At 39.6% G+C, this 27,303-nt stretch overlaps 3 protein-coding genes across 6 annotated transcripts in view; all 3 read left to right on the top strand.

Annotated features, from left to right (window-relative positions):
• LOC118420967 (metal-response element-binding transcription factor 2-like) overlaps positions 1-9,041 on the top strand; it is a 60,621-nt gene extending 51,580 nt beyond the window's left edge. For all 4 annotated transcript variants that reach the window (XM_035828070.1, XM_035828072.1, XM_035828071.1 and 1 more), the window contains 6 exons: positions 2,485-2,608; positions 3,564-3,631; positions 4,373-4,546; positions 5,003-5,117; positions 5,990-6,142; positions 6,513-9,041. In XM_035828070.1, the coding sequence (XP_035683963.1) occupies positions 2,485-2,608; positions 3,564-3,631; positions 4,373-4,546; positions 5,003-5,117; positions 5,990-6,142; positions 6,513-7,004 (1,126 nt within the window). In that variant the 3' untranslated portion in view covers positions 7,005-9,041. The remainder of the gene's footprint in view (positions 1-2,484; positions 2,609-3,563; positions 3,632-4,372; positions 4,547-5,002; positions 5,118-5,989; positions 6,143-6,512) is intronic.
• A 1,541-nt stretch (positions 9,042-10,582) lies between these two features.
• LOC118421839 lies at positions 10,583-17,052 on the top strand. Its single transcript, XM_035829341.1, has 5 exons — positions 10,583-11,198; positions 13,007-13,068; positions 16,147-16,248; positions 16,479-16,580; positions 16,940-17,052. The coding sequence occupies exons 1-5, from the start codon at positions 11,149-11,151 to the stop codon at positions 17,050-17,052; spliced, it is 429 nt and encodes a 142-aa protein (XP_035685234.1). The 5' UTR covers positions 10,583-11,148.
• A 1,557-nt stretch (positions 17,053-18,609) lies between these two features.
• On the top strand, positions 18,610-27,238 carry LOC118421838 (NMDA receptor synaptonuclear signaling and neuronal migration factor-like). The gene is made up of 7 exons (XM_035829340.1): positions 18,610-18,686; positions 19,179-19,639; positions 23,804-23,905; positions 24,848-24,975; positions 26,492-26,572; positions 26,990-27,023; positions 27,225-27,238. Exons 1-7 carry the CDS (start codon positions 18,667-18,669, stop codon positions 27,236-27,238), a joined length of 840 nt encoding a protein of 279 aa, XP_035685233.1. The 5' UTR covers positions 18,610-18,666.
• Positions 27,239-27,303: the final 65 nt, after the last annotated feature.

The following is a 27,303-nucleotide window of genomic DNA, read 5'->3' as shown; positions in this document are numbered from 1 at the left end:
GAAAAGACATCGTAAGGCTTTGTGTGCATTAGCTTATGGCATATTGCCCGATGTTAGTGATAGATATAAAGAAAAGAATGTAGCACTGTATGTAGCTTTGAAAGGGCGTAGTAAGTTCTAATGGCTATTAGCCTGTGTCACATTGCCTACATGTATGAAAGGTGGTGGGCACATGGTAATAGGTAGCTTCTGATAAAGGTCTGTAGCTATTGGCTTATGTCTCATTACCCTGAATTGGCAGTACGTGATGGATTGCCTAACCAAGGATATGTTGAAACATTTAAAAGTCAGGAAACTTATATGTAATGTACTGTGCTGTTTAATGGCACTCACTGAGTCATAAGCATTCTTCTGTGAACCTCATAGTGGCCTTGCCTATCAATTAGTCTGCTATAAAGCATGAATTGCTTTCAGCACAATAAAAAAATTAGACTTAACTTAACCTATATTCGTTGTTTGTAAGAAAACACGTATATAGAGATATGAAGTCGACGGACGGTGGTTCCAAATCGGAACATTTTGAAAATATTGCAAATTTGAAACCGCAGTCCGCAGACTTAATACTCCTAAATGTGCTGTTTTTAAAGACAACGGATAACGGTCACCCCACGGATAAAGGTGAACTAGCGTTACAGTTAAACCATATTCATTGTGGGTTTGTCGCACAATTTCATGCTGTGGAATTTACGAGCTGGCTGTGGCAGTACCAACTACCGACAAAGATCTAAAACAGCCTTTTCTATAAAAAGACAGCTGATTTTTGTGCAACGCATGCACATATTTCCTAGGAATGCCCTCAGTTAACGATCAAAACATGATCACACAACAAGTTACATGTATGCCACTGGGCCCCATCTAGAAAAAGGAGTCAAAACTTGGTGATGTACCATTGACAAAGGAGAAGCTCCCAGGGTGATTGCTCATCTATAGTATTCAAAAGAGAATAGAGAAGCCTCCCTTTCAAAGTTGCTCAACAGCTGACATTGATTTTGTATCTCGAGAAATGCAGTCATTGTATTTTTAACAAAATGAAGCTTTGCATGTCTCAAAGAGGATATTATATTACAATGTATGATTGTGGATGAAAGCCGTATAGGGGGCATATAGAATGAATATGTACCAGTCATTTATCAAAGTGTAAATGGAATGGTAAATTCCTCTGTTTCTTTTAGTTTAATGAAATGGCCTGCCCGGTGTCAGTCATCTAAGAGAGCCCTTAATCTTCGCCTACCCCTTACGACCGATAAGAAAAGCTAGATGAATTTTGCCAATCAGAAGAAACTTGCTTACAGCATACAGCATAGACACTGTGGAACCTGGAGCTAGTTGGTACCCATTACACATAACTGCTGGCTCTTGAGTTGGTATTTTTTACGCCGCTGACGCTGCGTTGGGCTTCCCCGATGATTGCTTTGTTCTTATCGTAATGGAATCTTGTGTTGGGTTCGGCATTGTGGGAGTCTCTGAGGAGACCTGTTTCACACTTTCCTGAAGGGCTGTTAGATGATGTAGACAATGTACTTTGTGCGAGTTTCCAAAACTTAGATCATAACCTGTTTAGAGTTCTCAGATTACAGTTAAGTAGCAATTGCATATAAATGATAAATTGTATTTGGGTGTCTTTATATTGTGTAATTGGGTTTTACATTTTTACATTTTTTTTCATTTAACATTTGTAGGAACTGCAGTGTTTGCTAATTTCTATAAGAAAATCCATACTTCGCTTATCACATGCATGTATATCAATATGTATAGAATTGTGTCAAAGGTTTTTCTTCAATTTTGCAGCTTTCTTTGATATTGTATGGGTTAGGGCTGAAGTTTTCTGGAGGATTTTTTTCTCAATTCAACTGTTCCTTTTTTTGCCATTGATTATTTTGTAAATACTGGGGTAGTATGTGCCTTTGCCTTGTTCTGGGATAATGGCCACTCTTTGAATCCAAGTGCAGTTTCCAAGCAATCTGCTAGATGACTTTACTTTCTATTGTGTCATGAAAGCTTGAAATACCTTGAAGCCGTTCTGTGCTCTTCTGGGGATTATCAGTAGGGGGCATAAGTAAGCTTTTTATTTGAAGGTAACCTAGTACATATTGTTTCAAACTGTAGAAAACAACTTGGGTTCAGTTGATTACCTTCGCCAGAATGGCAGAAGGTTATATTTTGAGCGTGTTACTTGAGGAATTCCAAGGTCTGTATTTTCCTTCCCTGCTCATGAAAGACCCCCGTCCTTCTTTCCCTACTCTCCTTCCTTGCCATTTAACTTTAATCCTCAGTCTGTTTAACTATAATATACCCCTTTCCTCCTCCATTCCAGTTAGGTTTAAATCCTGTCTGTAATTTCCTATGATATTAGCATAGTTAAGTAGAGGAGGGCTTTATACAAGCCATGCAGGCTTCTCCCCTCCTCTGGCACTTTTATCTACTTTTCTCTCTCTATTGTTTTTTTTTATGTACAAAATAAACAAACCAACAATGTCCTTCCAGGGTTGACCTGGCCCAGCTGGTCCTGTACAACTTGAGTCTCACCAACAAGAAGAAGTACCAGGACTTTGACAACGAGATCATGCCTTTCATCAACAACAACTGGGACAACCTCCAGCTGGTTAGGGTAAGCACAATTGTCGTTATAGAAATTGCTAAACTTTCTTTCCAACACTCACTCACTATTGATATTGGGACTTACCCTAAATTTTCGGTCAAACTCCGTCGACCTTGTTCACAGAATGACCCTCTCTATCTCCAGCAGTGACGTCAGGAACACGCCACTTTTGCAGGAAGGGGTCATAATGTATTTTACCAACACAGATGAACTTTGATGCTAACAGTTGTTATTGTTATTGGCTTATTGGGTGGGCTGACTACTCTCTCTTCGCAACCTGGGGCTGAATTATGAGGAGCTTAAAATAGGTGCAGCTAAATTGCAAGGGTCTGGAGTGGCTGCCATTCGGCGCTAACTCAGGTGACCTCGGTACGACAACAGTTGCCCCATGTGCGGCCAAAGGATTGTAGGTTTTGAACCACTCATACCCAGAAGGTCTCCTACTCTTTTGCGATAGGTGCGGTCATGGTTTACGCAATGACTAGCCTGCAAAAACAATTGTAGCAAAAATTAGGTACTGCTAGCATGCTGTAAAGGGGATGTGTTCCCTAGGATTTGATTTTGTAGTAGACACAAATTGGAGTATTTTGAAGTTTGTGGTCAATAAAAGGCAGGCAGACGGCAGAATAAAACTTTCTGCAGTGGTTTTATGTCTGCTCGCTGTATTTTCACTTTAGAAAATCCGAGAACCAACAAATTAGATAGGAGTGGCCTAACAAACAACTTGGAGATCATTTGACATTTAAAAAGTCACGAAAACGTGGGGAACCAGAGAACAAAGACTATGCATCTAGTCCGTATATTACCATTAATTGCATTGCAACCTACATTTCAGATCTAATACATGCAGGGAAAGGTAATTTTGTGGAGTGTAGATCAAAGCTGGGAATTATGCCCTGTTATCTGAGACATAACGAGGATGTTTCGTGGTTGCTTAGTACTTTTCTTTCATGTGTCTTTGTAGCTGGAAGCGTTCACCCGAGGAGAGAGGCAAGAAAAGGTCTTGGATGCACTGAGAGCATCAAAAACAAGGTAAGAAAGAGATGCGATTATACCTGCAGAAAAAGTGTCTCAAAAACAAGGTAAGGAGGAGATGTGATATGTCTGCAGTAGGGGTGGGTGGTACAAAGCCATTTTTCTTGTGGACCAGTCCGGAAAAAACGGATGTGAAAAAATCAGTGGACCGGATTTTGGACCGGTTAGACAATGAGCAAATTACATTGGTAGGGGTTCACGTATTTTAGGGCTTACCGGCCCAAGGAAATGACAAGAGCGAAGTAGGGGACAGTTGATAGTCATTTTTACAGTCAAACTTGATCTAAGTTAACAGAGGCATTAGTGTTGTTTACACGAAGGTAGAATTTTGAAACGCCAGTAGAAGTCCAATACTCCATCAAACAGATTCAGTAGTTTCAGTTAGCCAGCATACAATGTAATTTTCTTGAGGTGCCTTGCTTGTCTCTTCAGTATGTTGTTGCTTCTCTCAGCCAATATTCCCAGAAATGCTCCAAACTGCTGTGCAGTAAGCTAAGTCTTAATGTAATTTTGGATGAAATTCAAAGCAACTCACAATTGATTTTATACCATGAACAATTCAAAAAGTATTTATACCTACACGTGTATTTTATATTATGATTAATGTTAAGTGTGTATTTGGAATGATTTCAATTGTTTGCTGACAAAAATCAGTAATATTGTTGATACTTCAGAAATTGCTCATAGCAAAGTCGGAATTTAATAAAATGTTTTAACAAGCACATCTTGCCCATCCAGGTTTGCCTGCGGCAAGGAAGTCAAAAAGAGGAAGTCCATATTTGGCTTGCGAATTCGCACACCTCCCGTCCCCCCCACCATCATTCTTCCGTTGGACGGGCCAATCAACGAGGTGACAATGAATGACCTTGAGATGAAGGGTCGCAAGGTCAAAACTTTTGTCCCAGCACAAAGGTACGGATGTTAAATCACAAAAAAACTTCAGACATCACTCTTTCTCCATTTAAGACCCACTAGCTTGATTATATGGATAATGATTGATGTCATTCCCACGCCATCAGTTTCTGTCCTTCCACAGCCAAAAAATTGTGATCATACTGTAAATCATACAAAGAAGCTGCAAAATGATCAAATATATGCTAATATGTGCTAATATATAATAGGCCCATGCATGGAGTATTGCTACATGTATTTTTAACCTTGGTGTGTATCAATTATTGACAAGTACGTTATGTTGTACATGTTAAGGATGCTATTCCATACTAAAACTAACTTAATTCAGCCAGTTTTATAGCAAGGTATAACAGACTTGTATACCTTGTAATATTGTTTTAGTATATAGCTATATAATTTGTGTACATGTATGTACAATGTATGTATAAACCTTTCTATTCTATTATTTGTTTTCAGGCTGTCAGAATCCCCCGTACCCCTGAACAGAAAACGGTCCCTAGACTTGGATGACTCTGACATGGACACCAAGGCCAAGAGAGCGCGCAAACTCCTGGAGGCAGCTAAGACAACTGTATGTACACTTTACCGTCATCACAGACTTCTGGTGGAAATATTCCATTGAGAACGTCATACTTCCCAGATGCAATAGCAAGTTTTGATACTTTTAATAATTTAAACAATATTAGCATGGAGTTGTAATCAAGTTGTGCCCAGGCCCAATGCAGACCCAACACAGTAATTTCCTAGGTTACGAAACTCACTTCAACAGAGTCTGGCAGCAATTAAAATATACATGTGCGTATATCATATACAGTATGCATTTGAATTGTATTAATTGTATTAACAGTTGACATATATGTAGTCCCGTGGTTAGTGCCCGTCTCTGGACCAAGAAGCCATGAGTTTGAATCCCTCACCCAAACAAATAAACTGTGGTCCACTGATCATTGTACATGTACTTGTTAAAAGTAGTTAATATTTCCCCAGCACAATGAACCTATAAATGCTGTACATAGCATCTGTCTTCACACAAACAGTGGTAGAGTTGCGCTTCAGTGAGATAAATTGGTTCGAGATCACTTTCTTTCTCACTTTCTTTCTATTAGCTTGAGGTGAAGAGCCCAAAGAATGTGGACCAGGCTTACTTAATAGCTTTTCAGTGAGCTAAACTGGTTTGAGATCTCTTTATTTCCCTTTGTTCCAGCTTCGTGTGAAGAGCCCCAAGAGTGTGAACCAGTCGTACACAGGTTATACTGGCAGGCACAGGCTACAGTGGAAGAGTTACCTCTAAAATTAGCTAAACTGGTTCAAGATCACTTTCTTTCCCATTTTCTTTCTTCTAGATCTGTGTGAAGAACCCCAAGAGTGCAAACCATTTGTGCACAGGACTTCACAGGACTTCACTGGTGCAAGATCATTTTATTATCTCTTTCTCTCTTCCAGCTGCGTGTGAAGAGCCCGAAGAGTGCGAACCAGTCGTACACAGGTTACGGCGGCAGGCTGTACGGGGATAACGGTCTCCCCTCCACCTCCAGTCTGCTGGACAGCATCCCTCACTGTGACGAGGCAACCTTCGACAATCTCAGCTCAAACAGGGTAGGACCTCCGTCAGTCCTTCCAGTTTTTGACAGAATTTTTCAGCTGGGAACGAACGGACAAAAATTTTGTCCATTCTGTCCATTGTGACTGACAAAAGTTGGCATGTGAAGATATTAATTGAACGAAGCTGGATCTATCAGCAAAATTCGCTTTTCAAAATACACTTAAAGGAAATGATGAAAGGAAATAGCATTTCAGAGAGTCTAGATTTCAACATTTTCCTGGGATCATTGTGCCTTCGACAGAATTTCCCTAGTTAAGCATGTACAGTTCCTGTTCCAGTATCCGTTTTGTACAACTGGTAGTTGAGATTTTAAGTAAGCTCTCTTTTTCTTTGGTATTTACTGATTTTTCACCGGCACTCCAGAGTGTTGGCTCCAGCAGTGCACCGTCCGTGTCCGAGTCCACAGTAAGTTCCTGCTCCAGCATCCCTCCCTCAGCCGGCAGCAGCTACCTGGTGGCCAGCCGACACCACCCCTCCACCTCCCCCTCCAACAGGAGGTCCCTCTCTCCGAAGGGCAAGAAGCCAAACAAGCGCGGTCGCCCCAAGAAGAACGTGGAAAAGAAGTTTAAGAGCACGGGTAGGAAGCGGGGAAGGCCGTCCAAGAAGGAGCTTTACGTAGAGACGTCAAGCGAGAGTGAGGACGAAAGCATTGTCGAACCTGAGGTGATCAAGAGTATGAAAGATACAGCGATTTCTATGGAGCACCTCCGGGCTTCGGTGAACTCGTATTTTGGGGCGGAAGGAAGGTTGGCATGCGGGGAGAAGTACACTGTGTTGGCGAGAAGGGTAACACCGGACGGAAAGGTGCAGTACTTGGTACAGTGGGAGGGGTTCACGCCAGATGGTAGGACTTAGTAACTGAAATGTAATCTCCAAGCAGATCCTACAATGGCATAAGATAGTACCAAACTAGCCAAGGAGTGTAGTCAGCTAAAAAGTGTCCATTTGCCATGTAGGTAGCGAAACACACTCCTAAGCTGGCTTCACTCCTCTGCCAGCTTTTGAGACTATCTTATGCTACCGTAGGATCTGCTTGGAGATTAACTGAAATGTGATGTAGACAATAAGATATAATTAATATGTGTAAATCCACCCCTAAATATGTACACAAATGTATGTACATGAAGCCCAGACTCGATTGTTTAGTGGCTCAAAACTTAGAAAATTGAAGACCAAATTGCTCAGCCAAGGTGCTAGCAGGGTAACAATCAGTAGGAGCAGAGAAATGTTTAACATGTCTAGTATCTACCATACAAATTGCAGGTCCTAAGACCCAGATCATAGTAATCTACAAGCAGATCCTATGGTAGCATAATGGTAAGTATCAAAAGCTGCCAGAGGTGTGAAGCCGGCCTAGGAGTGTGTTACGCTACCAAATGTACACCTCTTGGCTGACAACACTCTTTGGCCAGTTAAGTACTATCTTATGCCATTGTAGGATCTGCTAACTAAAGAGATTAGTTCATAGCAGGTTTTGCAAATCTGGAGGCACTGAATTAATCCTGTAATCACAATCACATTCATGTCTCTTATTTTAAGGTAGCCTATCATTTTAGATAGCCATTGTATAACATTGTCCATACTTGTTAAAAAAAAGTATCAAATATTGAAAATTCACTAGTTGGAGCAACTGAAATTATCTTGCTTATTGTTGCCATTATATGCTTCCAGTAATGTTTTACAAGAATGAAAGAATTCTCTATGTCATTAGATTGTGCTGGAAGGTTTAGGAAGGCCAGTACCTTTTTCATCCCGTAATGTCGGTATTTTCAAAAATAGTTTCATCAGGTTGGTAGAATATAGGAAAATTCTTTTTACACAACCAGCAGGTACTTACATAGCTTACGATTCAATGTCTCTCAGACACCAGCAATTTGTTTTCTCACCGCAAAAGCGCTGCCTACATAGCGGTGAGAAGCTGAACTCCAGTTAGAAGCTCTGACGAAGGTGTCTGAGAGACATCGAAACGTAAGCTATGTAAGTACAATGTACCTGCTAGTTGTGTAAAAAGAATTCTCCTATATCCAATGTCGGTATTAATTGTAAGAGTTTTGTGAAGAAATTTATCTTGTAAAATCTAGACATCCTGTACAATTGTAGTAGACATAATGTACAATCATGAAAGCTATCAGTAATAAATGATAGGGTTTGTATAGATACTTTCTTTAGTATTTGTAAGAGAAGTCAGTTATAGATTATTAGCTTTTATAAGAATTATGTGTACCCAGAAAAGTTAATTTGTCATTTTCAATCCCTCTATGTGTAGATTTCCTATTAATGTACATGTATTTGGTGCTCATTATTGAGGCATTTGTAGCTACATTGTATTAGAGAAAGATATGTCTTCTATTGAATGTAAGGTAATATTGATTATAGAAGAAAATACTTCTCTGGCAACTTAAGAGAGTTTCACCGTATTTCTCTTAACTCTTCAAGTTGTTTTCTCTAAAGTGGACTCATCATCATCATCATCACCCCATAGCATTTTAATCAGCCATGGACTGGGTGGATCCAAAAGCACAATTTTTAATGACAGACAACAGAATACAGAAATGGGACTGTTCTTGTTACTCTTTGTTTCGAAACTGCAGTTTTTCAGCTCAAAACAAAAGTTGTTGTATGAAAGGTGATACCAGCAAAGGAGACAGTTACAAAACTTTAAGACAACAACCCACACTATAGTCCAGCCATAAGTAGTCATACATTGGTTTAAACAAGGTCCTTCGTTTAGATTCATAGATACATACTTTTAGCAAGAAGTTGAAGAACATACTATTAGAATTCTATGATCTCTTACTCAGAATTGTGCCATAACAAATTAAATATGTGGAATTTGTATCTCTTTACCTGTTTAGTTAAGGTTTTGTATTAAACTTTGAATTGTTGATTAGATTTCTTTCCTGTGTCTTTAATTTCACGATTGATTAGGGATGAGCAACCATGTCAGGTATTGTTACTTGGTGCTAAATAACTGGTTCATGACATTTTCTTCCATTTGATTAGATCAAAATTTAGAGAATATCCCATTGTGATGTTGTGGTATACTAGTACTTTTTTTGGTAGCCCCCATAACAGGCTTTCTGGGGCCTTTTTTTTTTTTGGCTTATGATACACTTTTGCTTTTTGTACTGGGTGTCTGATTGCCGGCCCCGCAACCCAGTACAAAAAGAAATGGCCAGCAAAAGTGTATTATGTGCCAAAAAAAGGCCACAGGGAGCCTACTACGGAGGCTATTTTTTTGTCTGTTTGTGTTGGAGCAGTGTGTGCAGGTTTATTCCCCCAGACCTGGGGTCAAGTTTGTTCCTGAGTTGTAAACAGGGAGTGGCAGGATGTGAAGCTGGTCATCACTTTTGTAAGCTTGTAGGAAGTGACTAAAAGTCAAGAACCCAAGGATGGCATGTGACTCATTGTGGTGTGTGTAATGTGTGAAATGGACATGTTTGTGTTTTTTTTTTTCTGGGAAGGAATTTCTAAATAACTCTAAATGTTTCCCTGAGCTATAAGATCTTTGATATTTCAAGCCACATTCTTTAAACCAGCAAACCCGAAAGGTAGCACCACCTCCTGTTGAACCCAGGGAGAATGTAGCCTCCGTTGCACTCTTCGAACGCCGGGAGCTGGTTTTTTTTTGCACTAGCCACTGGGGGGGGGGGAGGTCGTTGATTTTCAACATTGGCTATGTTCCCTTGTGCCGGGAAAGGGGGTTTGTCGAGGAAGATTTGACTCTTTCATGGCAAGCTCCCTTCCACAGCAAAATCGCGAAACAACGGAGAAACTCTCCATGCAGAGGTTCGGCTGTTTTCTGACGTGTTTTTAATAGGCGTTTTTATCTGTCTTCCAGTCATAAAGAAAATAGCACATAACAGTTAATATAAAAACGCCTAAAAAGCACTTGCCAGTCATGAGGGAAACTGCACAAAATACAAAGCCCGATAACAACGCCTAAAACCCGTCAAAATAGCCGGAGCTACACCTCTGCTTGGAGAGAACCACAAGTTTGCTGCATACGGCCAGGTAAAGCCGCGGGCATAATAATATTTACATAAACAGACAATCTGCTTCGGAGAAACTTCGACAAGAAACTGTCAGTCCATTACCTTGATCGTGTTTTGCACACGTATTTGTCATGATAAATAAAGGCATTTCCGATGACGCGATGAAAAGGCGGAAGTTCTGGTATCAAACGACAGCGCTGTCCAATCGTTTACTGCTGCCATGGCAACAGCATCAGAGGGTAAAGTCGTCAGGCCGCAGGACACTCGGGGACGGATCGCGACACTAGTAAGACGGGTTCGGAACTGGTTGCCGAGATTCCTATAAGTACAAAGCATTGTAAAATACACTGCCTGTGAGAATAACTCGCGTAAAATCAAAGAAAGCGGGAAAACTGTTGAAAAGAAATTTCTCAGAAAGTTTTGACAGAAAATCGCTATGACCCAAGTTATCAAAAATCATTTGTGGTAATGTGCACTCTTTCTTCAGTTGGATTTTATTACTTAAATGCAATCCAGTTTTCCAACCTTTTTTCGCCCGAAGGCTGGTTTCCGAGTTTGCTGATAAGATATAGATCAATGCATAGATCAAGTTGATTTTATTTTTTGTTTCCGTAAAAAAACACAGAAAGATAAGCCCCTTCAAATTAAGGACGATCAGTCCCTTATCAACTTATAATTGTCGGTATCGAGAAAAGTAAATTGGCGCCGCGGGGCGTGTTGACGAGGGGTTGATGATTCAACAACAGTGGCGCGTCCGACTTTTTGCCGAGGGAACGGTACGGCATAGTACCAGACGTTGTAACTGTAGTAAATTTATATAAACGCATAAAATACGCGTTTGGACAGTTTAACTACGAGTTGAATATACTTGAGCGAACGCCCGACAATCAGAAAGCTGCGTTTGCGTTTGCTACGTACCCGGCAGTGGATCAACAAGTGTCTGTTGGAACAAGGACAGATCTTGGGGCGCCGGAGAAGACGTCCTTCATTTTGTAGACGACGCTATGGGGTCGGCGGCGTCTAGGAGAAAGAAGAACGCCGCAACTAAACTTAGGTGAGCCCGTCGTATTATGTACTGAACTAGAAGACTGTGGGATTTGGGTGTTTAACTTTATCAAACGTTTTGTATCGTCTATCATATCTTTTGTCATGTATCAACATCAGTGATCCCAGCGATTCTTTGTGACTTCTCACAAGGAGGTTATAATCTGAAATTTAGCTTCTATGTGAACGTTAACAGTTGTTTGATACTGTGGAATATGCAAGGACACGGAATTCTGAAGTTTGTACTCAAGAGCCCCTTGCCTGGACCACACACAATTTTGTAAACAATACGTGGACGGATTGTCTGATGTGTATTGCCATTCTCGGTCATGCTTTGATTCAGCTGAACTGTTCTAGTATACAGAACCAGCAAACTACAGAAAAACTGTTGCCATGATTGCAGATTATTCTAAATCTAGGAGGCCTATCATTGAACTTGACCTGATTTTACTGTCCCTTATACACCAATATCATGATCATTAGGATCCGCAGCTTGCTAAGCTTCTATTTTCTACGCAGATAGATGAGATCTCTAAGGCTTCAAATCCTTTGATCCCATACAGTCAACTCAAATACATATGTTAAGATGTAGCAAGATCCATCAACTTCCACTGTGGAAACCTTATTGCAGTTATTTCATAGGATTTACAAACAATGTAACACTAACAGTATTTCAGCTGAGTATGAAATTACTGATCTCAGGCATATAAATTCTCTGATCTCATTTGACCAGTTTTTCCTTTCAAGTGAAATGAAATCATACAATCCTGTCAAACTGAAGGAAAATTCTGCAAAGAAATAGAAATCTTATCATCTTTTAGACCTCAGACAGTTTGGCCCTTTACCAACTTGGTCATCATACCTACTCTCCAAGCAGAGGTTGGTGGGGGGAAATTGTGACCTCTTCCTTATATGCTACTTTTTCCACCTGCCAGTGGGGAGTCTGGTAAAAAGAATATGGCATATAAAGATGAGGTCACAGTTTTCCCCACCAACCTCTGCTTGGAGATTTAATCAGACCATCTTAGACCAACACCCATGTCTGCAAGCCCAACACCCTAACCCTTACCCTGGCCAAGTTGACTAGGGTTTGGGGCATAGTTGGCCAGGGTTTGGGGCTGAATTGACGGCGCTGGATTCTTAAAGGGCCAAATCGTCCAAATCACTCATCTTTCTAACCCTGATATCTAATAATGAAACAACCCCAGTGCTTGGAGTTATGAAGAAAGATGGTGTTTATTAAGCACAATATACCCAGTTATTTAACCTGACCTTTCCTTCATCTTTGTTATCACATCAAATGCCAACAGCACAGTCGGTTATTATGTACAACACAGGTTGTCATGTATGTTTATGGTGGGTACCCTGACCTGTGGACCTTTCTCTGTTTGCTGTGGAGTCTGTTTTGTTAACACCTGGAATTACCTGTTCTTGTCGCACCTGTGGGAAACTCACCTGTGTTTAGATCACCTGCTTTGTTCCTTAAGCAGTGGCCTTCTGTTCATTGTACCTACAGTTGAAAGAGGAACTTCTCTGGTACACTGAACCTGTATTGTAGTCTGTATAAAGCATTCTTTCTAATTCAGTGGAAGATTCGCAATTTTTCACTACACTAATTTAAACTGAATAGATATATTATAAATGTATTAATTAATTTTCAATTTTCTTAATTTTCTGGTACACTGAACCTGTATTGTAGTCTGTATAAAGCATTCTTTCTAATTCAGTGGAAGATTCGCAATTTTTCACTACACTAATTTAAACTGAATAGATATATTATAAATGTATTAATTAATTTTCAATTTTCTTAATTTTCAGTGCCATCTCAGCAGTGACAAGCAACGCACCTAAACCACCAGGTAATGAAGAATCAAATAAAGGTGAGACAACAAGTCTTTTATTCCAGCTGCTCTTACCGAGTCATTAGCTTCGCCAAGAAGCTTATGTTTTTGCCGACTTGGGTCTGTATGTAGGTCAACAGGATATAACTCGAGAAATTGTGGATGGAACTTTTTTATTTTTTGCAGGTGTGTAGCGGTTGTTGAAAGGCATGCCTAGTTCGAAAATGGGTTACCTGGCGTTTTCCTATGGTACATTAGCGAGCTTGGTATTTTTTTTGGTGTTTTTTCGGGAGGCATAAGTCAAAATGTAGCTGGGCGATTTCCACGATATTTGGCAGGTCTGTAGCGGCTGTGGAAAGGATTGCCATGTGCGAGAATGGTTTAGCTACCTTTTACCTATGGTGCTGTAGCTGGCTTTGTATGTAAGTGCGTTTGTCTGTAAGCAAGATAACTCGAGATGTTCTTGATGGATGTTAATGATATTTGGTTGATAGGTAGGGGACACAGAAAGGAAGGTCAAGTTCGATAATGGGCCTCCTGGCAAATTGTTTTGGTACTGCAAGTGAGCATCAAAGTTTGCGCCTAAATTTTCCAGAAGTGCCAGGTTCGTGATTTTTTACTGGTGGATAGCTGTTGGTACTAGGAGTCAATGGTCTAATTTTGGGCCCCCTAGCAGCTTGTTTGGAATTGCAGTGGGTGTTATATTTCGTAACTTTTTAGATGGATAACTCCTGAGGGGATTGATGGATATTTTTTGTTTTTGGTAGGTAGGTACTTTGGATGATTATCAACATAATGAGATGCAAATTATATAAATCACTCTGTATTTAATATAATTACTTAGGGAAACTTCTATAACGGTTGAAAAATACTTGTGACGGAGTCACCTGAAAGGACTTGAATCGACCCATACATGTCTAAAAATAGTCTAATAAAGTAGGTCAAAGGAGCCAGTGGAAGCAGGGGCTCCCTGATAAACAGACGTTGTCTTGGAGGCATGAAATTCTGATTGACCAGGGATGTTACTAGGTCATCCGTGTACTATTCCGCCAGGATGGAGTCTGGTAGAGACTACTGGCTGAAAAATGCCTATAAATGGTCATGGTTCATGTTAGCAAAATACAAAGCCTGACCGTGTCCAACACGTATCTATAAAATTAAGCAATTAAATAGCTTGCTGAATTGATGTCAATACGACGGCACACAGCAAAGGATTCATAGCAGTTGAAATATAACATATCTATATACAAGTGTTGCTTATATCTATATACAGATCAACAATAAAAGCAACACTATATCATGGGAACGGTAAAAATGTAGTAGAGGGAACTTGACGAATATCACTTGATATAAAGATGTAGAGCTAATATCTACGAGACACTTCAGGTGTATTTTCTTATGATGGACTGCAAGGAAACTTGGTGTTCCATGTGCCAGTAACACTACATGGGTCTAAACAAACGAATAAGTACTATGTAAAGTCAGTAATATAACATAATTGAACAATGACGGCTTGTAACACATAGTACTTACATCTGTGAACTAGGTTAAAACAACAAGTGACCAAGTGCTGGGACAAGACAAACCCAACATGTTGAAGAACAGCACTTAGGTCAAAAGGGTCACCGTCAATTATCCACGCATTCCTCAACTCTTAACAGAGATGTCATGTTGTAAGGGAAAGGTCGGCTAGAAAGAACTGACATCATTGCGAGAAATACAAATCGCCAAAGGTGACAGGCGGCTGTCATCGGACAGTCGCAGAAATCATAACCTTGGACTCTGTAAAATACCTCTGACTTAACTCGCGACTGCAAAACTTTACTTTCTATTTTCATGAGATTGAAACAAACGTTCACCAAGGCGGGGGTCGTAGCAATCCTTACATATGGCCCTTAGATGACCCTTGGTGAGTTAAAAAGTTCCGTAAATTGGAAGGAACAACTGTTACAGTGGCCGAGGTTTGGTGAGTGACGAATGCAATTATCGGCGTGACTTCCTGTGGTTTCCAGGTTTCCAAGACCTACCCACATACCAAATATCACTTCAATCCATTCAGCCGGTCTTCAATTTGCTGGTTTCTACATACATACATACATACATACATACATACATACAAACGCTACCCAAAACATAACCAGCTCTCCGAAAGTAATTATGACAACACAAAATAGAACAGTAACCTCATACCTGTACAAATTGTTCTGATTATGCAAAGACATTCATTCACATCGCCAAAAGATTTGCTGCATTATGTACACCGACAGAATAGACTAATCTACTCACAATGTTCATAATCCAACCAACCACTACATGATGTGACTAGATAACATATGGACTTATACACATTAATCATTCAAAAAGAACTATCTTCCATAGAAATTGTTTATTTGGCGAAGATATGTGTTCGAGGAACTCTAGTTTGTCATGTTTTAATATTAGCTATAGACAGTATGAAGTAAAAACAGATGCAGTTTGGCAATGAAATAAAACACTTAGGCCACATAAAACTACTGTATCGCCTGCTGATATTGTTTGTTCGGAAATCGTTGCTCACTCTGGATGACTTTCTCAATATTTGATGTAGCTTCTTTTTCCAAAAGGTGTATAGAGACCCAATAGCCCTTAATGGATTAGTGTTTGAACAAGGGGGGCAACAAAAAGGAAAATCATAATACCTGATACTCATATCATGGTTAAGATGATTGAATCTTAAAACTGGGTCAGAGAGGTGAATGAACTTAATGGCTACATCAGCTTCACTTGAAAATGTCTTTTGCTGTTATTGTTTATAATTGTAATGCAATGCCAAAATGGACTGTATCACAAAATGAAAGAGTGAATAAATGAATGAACGAACAAACAAACGAACAAAACCATTTTGCAATCGGTTGCAGAATTGCACGCTCCTTTCACATTATTTTAATGAAGGTATTTATTAACACACAGTCATGAAGTAAAAAGCTAAGTATGAAAATATTATCTACTGGTAAAACATGATTTGCAGCTATAGAATAATCAACAAAGCCTACTTTCAGTAGAGTTAGCCTCAAACTTAGGAAATTCTGTTTTTCATGGTCATTTTTTGTCCTTTCTAAATCTTTTGTTCTGTCTCAGGCAATGACAGCGCCACATTGCAGCAAGAACCAGTACTGCAGCAGAAGGAAATAGAAAATGGTCACAATGAAGAAAATGGAAAAAGTCCAGTTACAACAAATGGTGAGTACATAAATAAGATCTCTACTTAGGGTATTCTATTTTCAAGTTATAATGGAACAATTCACTCATATCATAAAGCTGATTACAAAATTCTCAGGAAATATGAAACAATCATTATTTTTAAGTTAAGAATCTGGAACTACTGGACGGCAGGAAGAGTATTCAGAGATTTTTTCTGTATAATTGCCAGAAAATGAATATGGCACATACACTTTATTTTCAACATGAAGGTACAAATGGACATGACAGCAGTGCCACCATGCAACAAGATGCAGTACTGCAGCCAGGGAGACCAGCAGACGGACACCTGCAGAACGGTGCAAGCAAAAATAGTTGGTTATGAATGATTAGACACATAGCTTTATTATGAATAGTTGGACGCATAGCTTTCAGCAAAACTACTCCCATTCAGCTTCAAACAGTAACATCTATAATGTAAGTACATGACGTACAGGACTTCTACAGGCCCTCCTTGTCGCAACTGTGTGGCAAACATACAAAAAACTTTCTCTATGATAGAAGGTTACAAAGTACTTCTAGTAACATGCAGTCAAGACAGACTAAAATATACATTGCTTGTATATATATTTACAAGTTCAAACACTTTGTATTCTCTCAATGCATATTCTATCTTTTCAACATACTTTATGATACAAAGTATTAATTTTCTTTTGGCATCTTTATATCAAAGGGGAGACCATTGCTACAACACGTGATGGGTACATCACAGAACAGCCCCGACGGACGTACACAGCAACAGAGCTGAAGCAGCTGATGTTGGCAGCGGTTATCATTCAAAGGTAATACACATTGTGTACCATGAAATGCCACAAGCTTTGTTCAGACTTCACATAACACAGACTCGTGGCCTCAAATGGCAGAATGGCTAGGGTACTGGGCATGAGATTGAGAGTTACAGGTTTGATTACAGGCAATCCTAGACATACGTACTAAAACGTAGTTTCCTTGGGAAAGGAGCTGTACACAACTTTTCTCACTCCAGTTCTAAGGTGAAAGGCGGCAGAAGAACAGGCATAGGCTGTGCCTTCCAATACAGATGCAGTGGATAACAATCCATTCACTTAATATATATGATCAAGGGCTAAAGGACTACCTTACCTTTTACCTTTTACACTCAATGTAAAGACATTGCTTTATTGAAGCTCCTGCATTTTCATCAACCACCTCAATATGACAAAATTTGAACACCTGTTCATCCAGTTGCTATGGACGCAACATGACTATTCCTGATTGTATCTAATGGTAGTGATTTGGGCCAATTAGGAAAATTATTATCTTTGTAGCCATGGTACAAGATAAATGAATAGCTTCATCACTACTGGAGAAAAATGACACCCATAATTATGACTCTAAGTTTGTGGATGATTAGTAGCATCACCCTTTAGTGGAATAGCCCATCTTATATCTGAAGAAATGGGGTCTAATGTGAAAATGTTGAATATCTATGCAAGGTAAATCAAATCTGGCATGGTTGAAAACTTGAAATGGTTGTCCAAAAGCTCAAAGTGAAAAGGTGTTCCTTTCCAAAAGTTGTAAATGTTTGATAATGAAACGGGAAAAAAGTTAAAACTAAAAATGCCTCCTCCCAATAAGACTTGCTTGTTGGCAACTCTATAATTAGCGCTTTAATTAGACTTTCTCTGATGACGTATATATGATGTCAGACTAGACCTCTTGCGCTGTGAAATGCAAGGCTGTAAGGAGACTTGGCTCAAATATGTTTGAAGATTTTCAACTGGACCAGTTCTTTCCCCACTACAAGTCATGTCCACACTGCAGGTAAGACTTGTTGCACTGGGATCAGGACAAGTCAGCCTAACAACTCAGCATTGTCAACTTCCTGGTCAACCGAGTCCAAAACCCTGATCAACTTAGCCCCAAAGCCCTTGTCAACTTTGCCAGGGTTACAGTTAGGGTTAGGGTGTGGGACTGAGTTGACCAGGATGTTGAGTCGAATTAGTCTGATAGCCATTGGCCAAGTAATGGCCAAAGTGTCAGACATCTGTTGCACAATGACACATGTCAACTCAACTGTTGAATATTGTTATGAAAAACAAATTTTGTAAGCAATTTTTTTTTGTAAGCAAATGTTCTCAGTAGAACGTCTGTATCTCCTATGATTTCAATTGTAGTTTTGCTCAAAAGTTTCCTCTAGCTATCAGTGTTAGAAGCTTTTAGGGAACTGGATTTGTTGTGTCCATTTGTTGTGTTGCAATGGTACTGCCCAGATCTTCAAGAAAAAAGTTGTGCGCCTTTTCCCCATTCAAAAAACTAGTGCATCTAGTTTTGTCTTTGTGGGCAACAATATTTAAGATAATTCATTTGCTTGTTTGTTTGTTTGTTTGTAGATGGTTCCGTGGCTACAAGACGAGAAAAGACCTAGAGACAGAGCAGCGGATGGCTCGGGTGATCCAGAGGTATGTGATGGTGTTGTGGTGATGTGTAACAACCGTTATCTACAGTGAACAGGACTAATTAAAATTCCTCCCAAGATTTCCACGACAACAAATCATACATATGATCAACAAGAAGACTAATTACTCCTGTCCTGCAAGTTGCTATTTTTGAAATACAATGAGGATACCTCAACGATCAGTGATAGCAGGCCTTTGCATGCACAAGGGTAAAGAAGGGAACTTTGAAAAATGCCTTAATTGGCGATATGTTACCCTGGTAAAATAAAGATAAACAAATAAACAAACAGTAAGTTTCCAACCTCTCTCGGCAGCTATAATATTATCTTTGAATACCTCAAAGGCTATATCTAAATTGTACTGACATTAAGCCACTTCTCAGTACAGATTTGGTGCCTTCAGACCATTAACTTGCTAAAGAAAACTTGTGTCTGTCCAGCAGCTATTTAGATTTTTTATGTTTCATTCATAGCACTGCCTTTACTGTAATTGCAGGCAGTTCAGACGTCGCGCTCTGACTGTGAAGAAGGCAGTCCTACATGAAAGACCAGCTCGGAACACCGCTTCTCCCATACCCAGCTCCAGGATGGGTCAGAGGTCACCAAGAACAGCAAAGCTGGCTGACCCTGTGGGTGAAAGGTCACCACTTCTGATTCGGAAATTTGGCCAGGCAAAGCCCAACAGCACAGGAATGACCTCCACCCAGACCCAAGATGACCAGGATGGAAAAGGTCAGGGGTCATCAGAGGACTCAACAAACAACTTCATGGGTCAGGGGTCACCAGACAGCTCATCCAAAAACACGACTGGTCAGGGGTCAGCAGAAGGAGCATCCAGCAACACAGCAAGTCAAGGGTCGACTGATGCTGCAGATAGCATGACAGCGGATCAGCAGAGAGCTGGAAAGGTTAAAGGACAAAGTTCACCAAGTCCCAGCAAGAGTGGCAAAATCTCAGGTATGGACTACTTTACCCACTTGACTATATACAACGTATCAATTTTCAGAATTTGCAGCAAAATTCTTCTATCTTAATCTCAGCAATACTAGCTACTAGAGCAGTTGTCCAGAAAACATCACAAAAGGGAAGGTCCACTTCCAGTTAGGGTCATGTTAAGTTAATTAGTGGTGCCCTATAGAATCTCTTAGATAACATGTCTGTCCTTGGTGCTAAATGCCTTCCAATGGTGGCATAATTTTATCCTAAGTAATGTTCCTGCCAGGGCCTTTTCAAGTTGATATTGGATTACGCCGTCAAATCTCAGATGTCTCTCCTTGGTGCTAAATGCCTCCCGATGGCAGACAAATTCATATTGAGCAAAATTTTTACCTCCAGTCAGATAGTTTTTAAGTTGATCAAGGAAGCCACCAAGTTTCCATGAAGTCTCAGATGTCTGTCCTTGGTGCCTTCCAATGTTAGACAAATTTTATACTAAGCAAAGTTCTCATTTCAGTCAGGCCTTGAAGTGATAATAGGGATGTCACAATATGTCTTGACTCAGATGCTTGTCCTTGGTGCTGGATTCCTTCCAATAACAGTTATGTTGTTAGAATATAAATATATGGACACCGATGATAATGTGGCCTCATGTTTTCACTATTTTTTCAAAACAAAATCATACTCTGGTTAATGTCCCATCCAGTATGGAAGTAACATGCAGGGCTCGAAATTCATTTTTGGGATTAGGTGCACTGGTGCACCCAGCTCAAAAAATTGGGTGCACCAAAAACTGTTTGGGTGCACCACTTGAATGTAAGTAATAACCTAATAATAAAACTTAGTTACAAGCTACTACTATCAAATTCTTAAACAAGTAGCATGACAGACATTTTTATTATCTTTCTAACACTTAGATCTCATCATGTCAAGAATATGATGCATACTAGTATACAGTGATATCTTTACATACATAAATGTTTTGAAATGAAAATATTTGGGTGAACCCTGTGCACCCACAGAAAATAATTGGGTGCACAGCTCCGATTTTGGGTGCGCCTGGGTGCACATGCACCCAGTATTTTTAGCCCTGAACAGGACATAAGTGATGTGAGGAAATTCTTGTAAAGTGCCTTTCCCAAGGGCACAACGTCCAAGCACGTCAGAGGACTCGAACCCATTACCTCTGGGCTTTGAGCCACACACCCTCCAGTCATGCTAACCATGCACCTCATCATGTGACACAGCACAGCAATATGACACCAACAGTAAACAAACGGCACAGCTGACCTTTTTTGCTACACAGGTATAAAGTTTCCAGTCACTCACCTGCCTGACAGGTGAGTGATTTGTGTCTACACTGTGGGTCCCTGACAATGTCACGTCAAGAAGACTCAACTCAGCTCAAATCATCCCTCTGGTGACATAAAGGTCCAACATAGCTCCCTGTCATGCAAGATTGATGTCAGGCGTCCACTTTCTCGTTCAATGCCCTCTAGTTCAACTTCTCACGTGTACCTACACATGTAGGATGCTGGTTGGGACAGAATATAGATTTACCCCATCCGTCCAAAAAGTCTGAACTTCAAAACATAAATTGGTGAAAAATTATTTTTGTATGGTGACAGATTGACAACTTGGGCTCCAAAACGAGTGGAATGTGGAAAATTAAGAGCTGGAAAAAATGTATACATGTAGTTAAACAGTTTATATAATATTATTCTTTTTTTGTACCACCCAGAGGTTGCTGGAGAGAAACAGACTGAGTTTTAGGGTTTATCTGGAAATTATGCTGCAATTATAGATATATGGGTTCCCCTTATGATTATATTTCTTTGCCATTATATGGTTTTGCCTGCACTCTATAAATCCAGCTGACATTTACATGTAATAGATACAAATTTATGTCCTGAACTTTTAACCTCAGGCCAGCTAGATACATGATTTATCCTGCTTTTCTTCTAAATAAAAGATAATCAGTTTGTGTGAAATTGTGTACTTTTCTCTTTCTTTGAACTTCTACCCTGTGACCCAAAAAATGTATTGTTATTTTTTAAGTTTTTGCCTTGATTCTATGTTTGTGGTTTTTGCAGTGACCACTTCACCGCTTAGAATTGGTGTTTCATTTACTGTACAGTATAGGACTATAATGTTGCCACAAACTTAAGACCAATCTGAACACTCCACTTTCTCCCTGCCTCAAAATTAATCACCATGAACTTAACATGCTGTTGCATTTAGTTACATGGGCAAAGTTTGTGTAATAATCGGCCTATGTGTGCGTATCCGGCTGTTAGGTGACCCACTTTGTATTTCTCTGCCCAGGCAAAAGTAATCAAATCAATGACATTTAAGAAAAGAAAAAGATTAACGAGTTAGTGACACATGAATACCACATCATTAATACTACACTGACTCTGGTACCGACATGTCTGAATGGATAAATGCCAGGCTCGGTTCAAGAGTTTATATCTGTCCGTGTCATTGGCAGTGTCGCTGGTAGAGACACGATCCCATTTGTCGTAGGGCGGCGTACGATTTTCATGTCGCAGAGTTTTCAAGCAGATTTTGACAGAACCAACTGCAGAGAAGGATCTTCTAAGACAGAGTTTTCTTTAACAAGACAGCTAAACTCTTCTATGCATGACCATCATAAGGCGTACGATTTTGACATTGTAGACTTTTCAAGCAGGCTGTGACAGAGCCAGCGGCAGAGAAGGATCTTTTAAGACATCGTTTCCTTTTACAAGACGGTTGAACTCTGTACGGCATATGCATGACCATCACAAGGATGCCCTCAGTCTGTAGTCGTGCAGCTATCATATCGTTCGTTTGTTTGAACCTTTGTTATTCATGAAAGCTACCTCAAATCGGCCTGCTGGCTGCTTTTTGCATATGACCAGGCCCTAAAACGTACAGAGAGTGAGACGAGAAAAAATGTCAAGTTCTAAAGCAAGATCGAGAACTCCTACTCCAAGATGTCAGGCGGCCCGCTCAAGGGATCTTTCTCCTAAGTCTTCCCCGCTTGTGGTTCGAGAACAAAGGAAGCGCGGTTCGTTGCGCTCAAGGCCAAAATCTGCAACTCCACGTGCACCAAGCCCGAGGCCAGGAGGACGCACGAAGCAAACAAACTCAAAGGCAGGACTTCCAAGCTGTCGGAGTTCAGTGCACTTCAGCAGAAGGACAAAGACTTCCCCAGTGAAGATTATTTCTCCTAGATCTCCCAGTCCGGGGATTGCAAAGGCCAAACAAGCCATGCCTCAACAATCTCAATCCTCGCTAGGATGTAGAAACCTGCTTCCCTACATGGATACACCGGAGTGCAGGAGTTTGTCTCCTCTTCCAGAGACAAAGTTCCTCACTGCAGTCAGCCCAAGGGACAGCAAGGACAAGGAACAAACTCCGGAGGAAAGCAAAGTCTCTCCTGACTGTCATGTAATCCCTCCTGAGGAGAAATCAGTGCAGTTAACTCCAGAAGATGTGGAGTGTTTGCACCTTGAGAATTCTCTGCAGTCTTCACAACGTACCTACTGTACTGTCTGCTGTTGTTATGGAGGTAAAAAGAAACATGATCCTAAATGCGTCCTTGTCAGTGTAACATTACGGGTAGGAAATGTCTTTGAAAGGATGCGCTGATACAAAATGTACATGCTCAAAAATCATGTTTTCCTTGACTTTTTGAGACATCCTCCAAGAGTGTGCTTGTTAGGTTGTATATTGTCTTTGTCAGTTTTTTGGGAGGAGGACTAAGTCTTGCTATCAGTAATTAATAATTGATTTATAGGTTCAATCTATGAAGTGCATGAACACTAAAATACATTGCAGCATCTTTTGCACAGCAGAAGATGCTGAATTGTGCACAATAGGTTAATGCATACTTATGCAACCATACAATACAATTACAAGGGAATGCTTACCATACAAGGAATAATTGTCATATCAATGTTCTGAAAACGTCTCTCAGATGTCTTGAGAAAAGCTGCTTACAGCTTTTGAAATACCTGTTGTTCCAAACAGTCAACCTCTTGGTCCAGAGGCAGGGTCACTAACCACTGTACTATGCACAAAACTACTGTGGCAGCCACTTTGTGAACTCTTAGACAAGCTAGTCCGGATATATTGAGATCACTCAATATCTATACTGCAGGAATGTCTAAGATTATGGTTGTTGTCTATTGTCCTCAGACTCTCTGGTCAGCCTCCAGCATCGTAAGGAAAGGAGAGAACATCGTGAGCAGCCCTGGACAGAGGACACTCCACAGCATGAAGACCTGCAGTGGAAAATAGGTTAGTACAGGATTGTATATCATCATATCTACATTCTTTTTTTAAGAAAATGACAATAGAAATCATCATGGTCATTTATAGATAAAATCTATACTCTGAAAGTTACCAACTGAGTAAAAACTGACCTTTCAGGTCAAAATTAAGCATTAATTGGCCTTAGGTCTAGGGAAAAGAATTGTGTCTGATTCCCAGAAAAAAATGTACATCATCATATCTACATTCTTTGTTAAAGGAAATGCGTTAAATAATCTTTCAAGCCCTGCAGTGCCACACCAGTGCCCCAAGAGCAGTGAGATGCCACCTTTAGTAATTGACGTAAACATAGCTGTGTTGCATCAGTTTAGACCCTTACAAAAGGCCATCTTTAAGTCTTATCCAAAGGTGCGTGACCTGTGGACATTACTTAAAACCCGGCTGTTAAGTAATACTGGAGCTGGTCCAAAGAAATTCTACCCATTCAGCTGAAAGATGACGTCAAACCCATAGACAGACAACTATGACGTAAAAACTAGGTCTTACAATCAACTTGGATGAGAAATTGTTGCTTTTTTTTCAATTCTAGTCAATTTATAGGTCTCCCAAGTCAATTTCTGGTCATTTCTTTACATATTAAGTTGAACCAACTCTGTTTTGTTGCATAACAATAATAAGGGAGTGTAACTGTGACATCATTGTATCCTCATGTATTACCAACATACCGTAGAAAGACTGCCTGTTTGATTTTATTTGTTTACATCAAGCTAGCGTGTTTTTCTTGGTGATACCAATTAATAATGGAAGCTTAGTCTGTTTTGCATTGTTTATTAACACATTGAATATGGAATGATGATACAATAAACGTTATGCTAAAATGTGCCTCTAAATTCAAAATTTACAGCTGATTATTTCATTGTCCAGAATATTTCCAGCATTATTTAAGGTTAACTTGTCCTGTTTATGTAGGGAATGAGCTACAGCTGAACATAGATGGTTACCAGGACGACATTGTCAGTCTGCGATGGAAGGGAGAACAGCTGGAGGAGAAAGCCGCTCTGGCTGCACACGGGTTCCTCACCCCTCCCAGAGTTGTGGTAAGCACCAAATTGTCTTATTATATGATTAGAGACAAATTCTAAGTTGCGTTTTGCTAATGCCATTCTAACACTACACTCATATGTAGTTGTATACATGTAGTTTGATCCCCAAGCTACAGGTTTTCAATATTATTTGTTAACTTTTCGATGTAACAGTTGTTTTTGAGTGAAAAAGTACAGAAACATAGTTTTCCTTCTTTAAACTCCCTGTCTTCTTATAAAGGAAAAAGGGTTTATTTTGTACTGAGCAAAAAACAGTGTCTGTTTCCCCCCACAGATATCTTTAGTCTGTAAACTTGCCCAAATTCTGTGCATGAACTCCTCTGAATAGTGTCCATCAATTCTTTTCCTACTGAACTTTACCGGCACAATGAAAAAATGAAATGATAAATTCCTGCATGTTAACCCTCAATACAGTAACATATATTCTATACTTATCGCCCTGCGGCACTGTTCTGCCAAATCTATGTGCCATTGTCCTTGCGAACATAACAAATATTTCCCAAATGTCAGAATTCTGACAATTCTTTTCACAATGTACCTCATGCAATTATCTTTGACATAATTCTTTTGTTCAGCATGTCTGTTGAGAGAGGCAGACAATTTGTCTTGTTTGTGACCACATCTGGATCAGAAAATATCAATCTTACCATAGAAAGCAGTTGTGAGCAAATCACATTTTCTTCTTTAACTCAAGAGAGTCAACAATTTTTTTAAGGATTCACTGGCATAAAGACGATCTTGTCTTAAAAACATGAAACTTTGAAAATTTACAATCATTGTAGTTTTTCTGACGAGCCCAAATTTTCTTTTCTGGTATTCTTAAACATGTCATAGAGTAAAGATTAGTCATAAAATACAGGATATACCATTTCCATTCCTTAGAAAAAGTATCAGGATTCTTAAAAATCAACTCATACTTTGAAGAATGAAAGGGTGATCGAGGGCAGATGAATCGTGAAATTCAAACAAGTAATTTAACTGACAATAAATACATATAAAAGGTGAACAATAGACTTATTAGTTATGCCTTAGCAGCCCTGGTAGTATGTCATTTATTAATTATGAATGAGAATATGTGAATGAAGTTTTACGTGCAACAAAATGTGGAACATCATGTTCAAGGATGCTGAAAAATGAAACCTTAGTAGAAAGCCTGCAGGTCAATTTAAGCTTGTCATTGATAAATAGAGGGTCAAACAAACAAGCCAATGACAAATTTTGTTTAGATCTCTTCAGTGTCGCTGACAAAAGATAGTGGATACTATCTAAAACGTCTGACCATTCCCAAAATCATATCTAGCTGCTTGAGTAACTGCTTGTTGACGTAGGGGATGTTTAGCTCCAGTCCACTGTACTTGTGAAAATGAGTTAGGGGAACTTTCCAAGCACAATGAATTTGCACATACCTGCTGGGAGTGTCTGTTGTATCACGGTCAGTGGAATATAACCTCAAAGCTAGAAATATCAAGACCACTTCTCACTCTAACCTTCTTGTACATTCTCCCTGCAGCTGGTCTCCTCCACTGTACCAAAGGCCAAGTTTCTCCCCCTGACTGTGAAGGAAGATCCTTCTGTCTTGGTGGTCTCCTATGTAAGTATCCTACTCATCACTTGTTTCTAATCACCTTCACCAAGAAGGTTATATTTTGGGTGGTGGTCGTGTTTGTGTGTGTGTGTTTGTATAAGACCAGCAATAACTTGTGAAGGCCAGGATTGATTGTATTGATATTTGGTATGTAGGAAGGTCTTGATGAGACTGAGAATTATTAGATTTCAGGCCTCTTGGCAGCTAGCAGCTTGTTGTGGTGAAACAGTCTTGTACATTGGAAAAACAAGATATTTGCTCATAACTGTAGACATTTCTCACATAAGAACCGAAAATATCAAGTATACAGTAGATATGAGAAAAGTCAAAGAGGCAAATTTGTTCCAAAAGCATATCCCATTGCTTTAGTAAATACATGTATTATAAAATTTATATATGTATTTGAAATATCTGTTATTTCAGGACCACCAGAGCGACAGCTTTGAAAAGATTCTGAGTAAGTTTTCAGCTCTTCAAATCTGTTTTCTTCTTATACACTTTGTGAGCAATTTTTAGCTTATGAAAAATGCATCCTCAGCAATGTACAGCCTTTGTTACCATGTTTTCATTGTGTGAACATAGAACTATATCATAAAATCAATGTGATTTGAATAAATAAGGATTTAACAAAATTTCTGTTTTGGTTTTTCAATGACAGTTTGCAGAGTTTGAACACAATAGATATTGCATATTGTAAATTTCTCCAAGACACATTCTTGTCACACTTCCCACAACAA

The sequence above is a fragment of the Branchiostoma floridae genome, chromosome 8 (genome assembly GCF_000003815.2).
Source record: "Branchiostoma floridae strain S238N-H82 chromosome 8, Bfl_VNyyK, whole genome shotgun sequence".
NCBI lineage: Eukaryota > Metazoa > Chordata > Leptocardii > Amphioxiformes > Branchiostomatidae > Branchiostoma > Branchiostoma floridae.
This window is presented reverse-complemented; position numbering and strand designations above follow the sequence as displayed.

Bases quoted from the DNA above. Each gene is read 5' to 3' on its own strand.
- LOC118421839 (XM_035829341.1), top strand. From the start codon at position 11,149: ATGGGGTCGGCGGCGTCTAGGAGAAAGAAGAACGCCGCAACTAAACTT. The intron at 11,199-13,006 runs GTGAGCCCGTCG...CTTAATTTTCAG, and splicing joins AACGCCGCAACTAAACTTAG to TGCCATCTCAGCAGTGACAA. The intron at 13,069-16,146 runs GTGAGACAACAA...GTTCTGTCTCAG, and splicing joins TAATGAAGAATCAAATAAAG to GCAATGACAGCGCCACATTG.
- LOC118421838 (XM_035829340.1), top strand. From the start codon at position 18,667: ATGGCTCGGGTGATCCAGAG. The intron at 18,687-19,178 runs GTATGTGATGGT...CTGTAATTGCAG, and splicing joins ATGGCTCGGGTGATCCAGAG to GCAGTTCAGACGTCGCGCTC. The intron at 19,640-23,803 runs GTATGGACTACT...TATTGTCCTCAG, and splicing joins CAAGAGTGGCAAAATCTCAG to ACTCTCTGGTCAGCCTCCAG.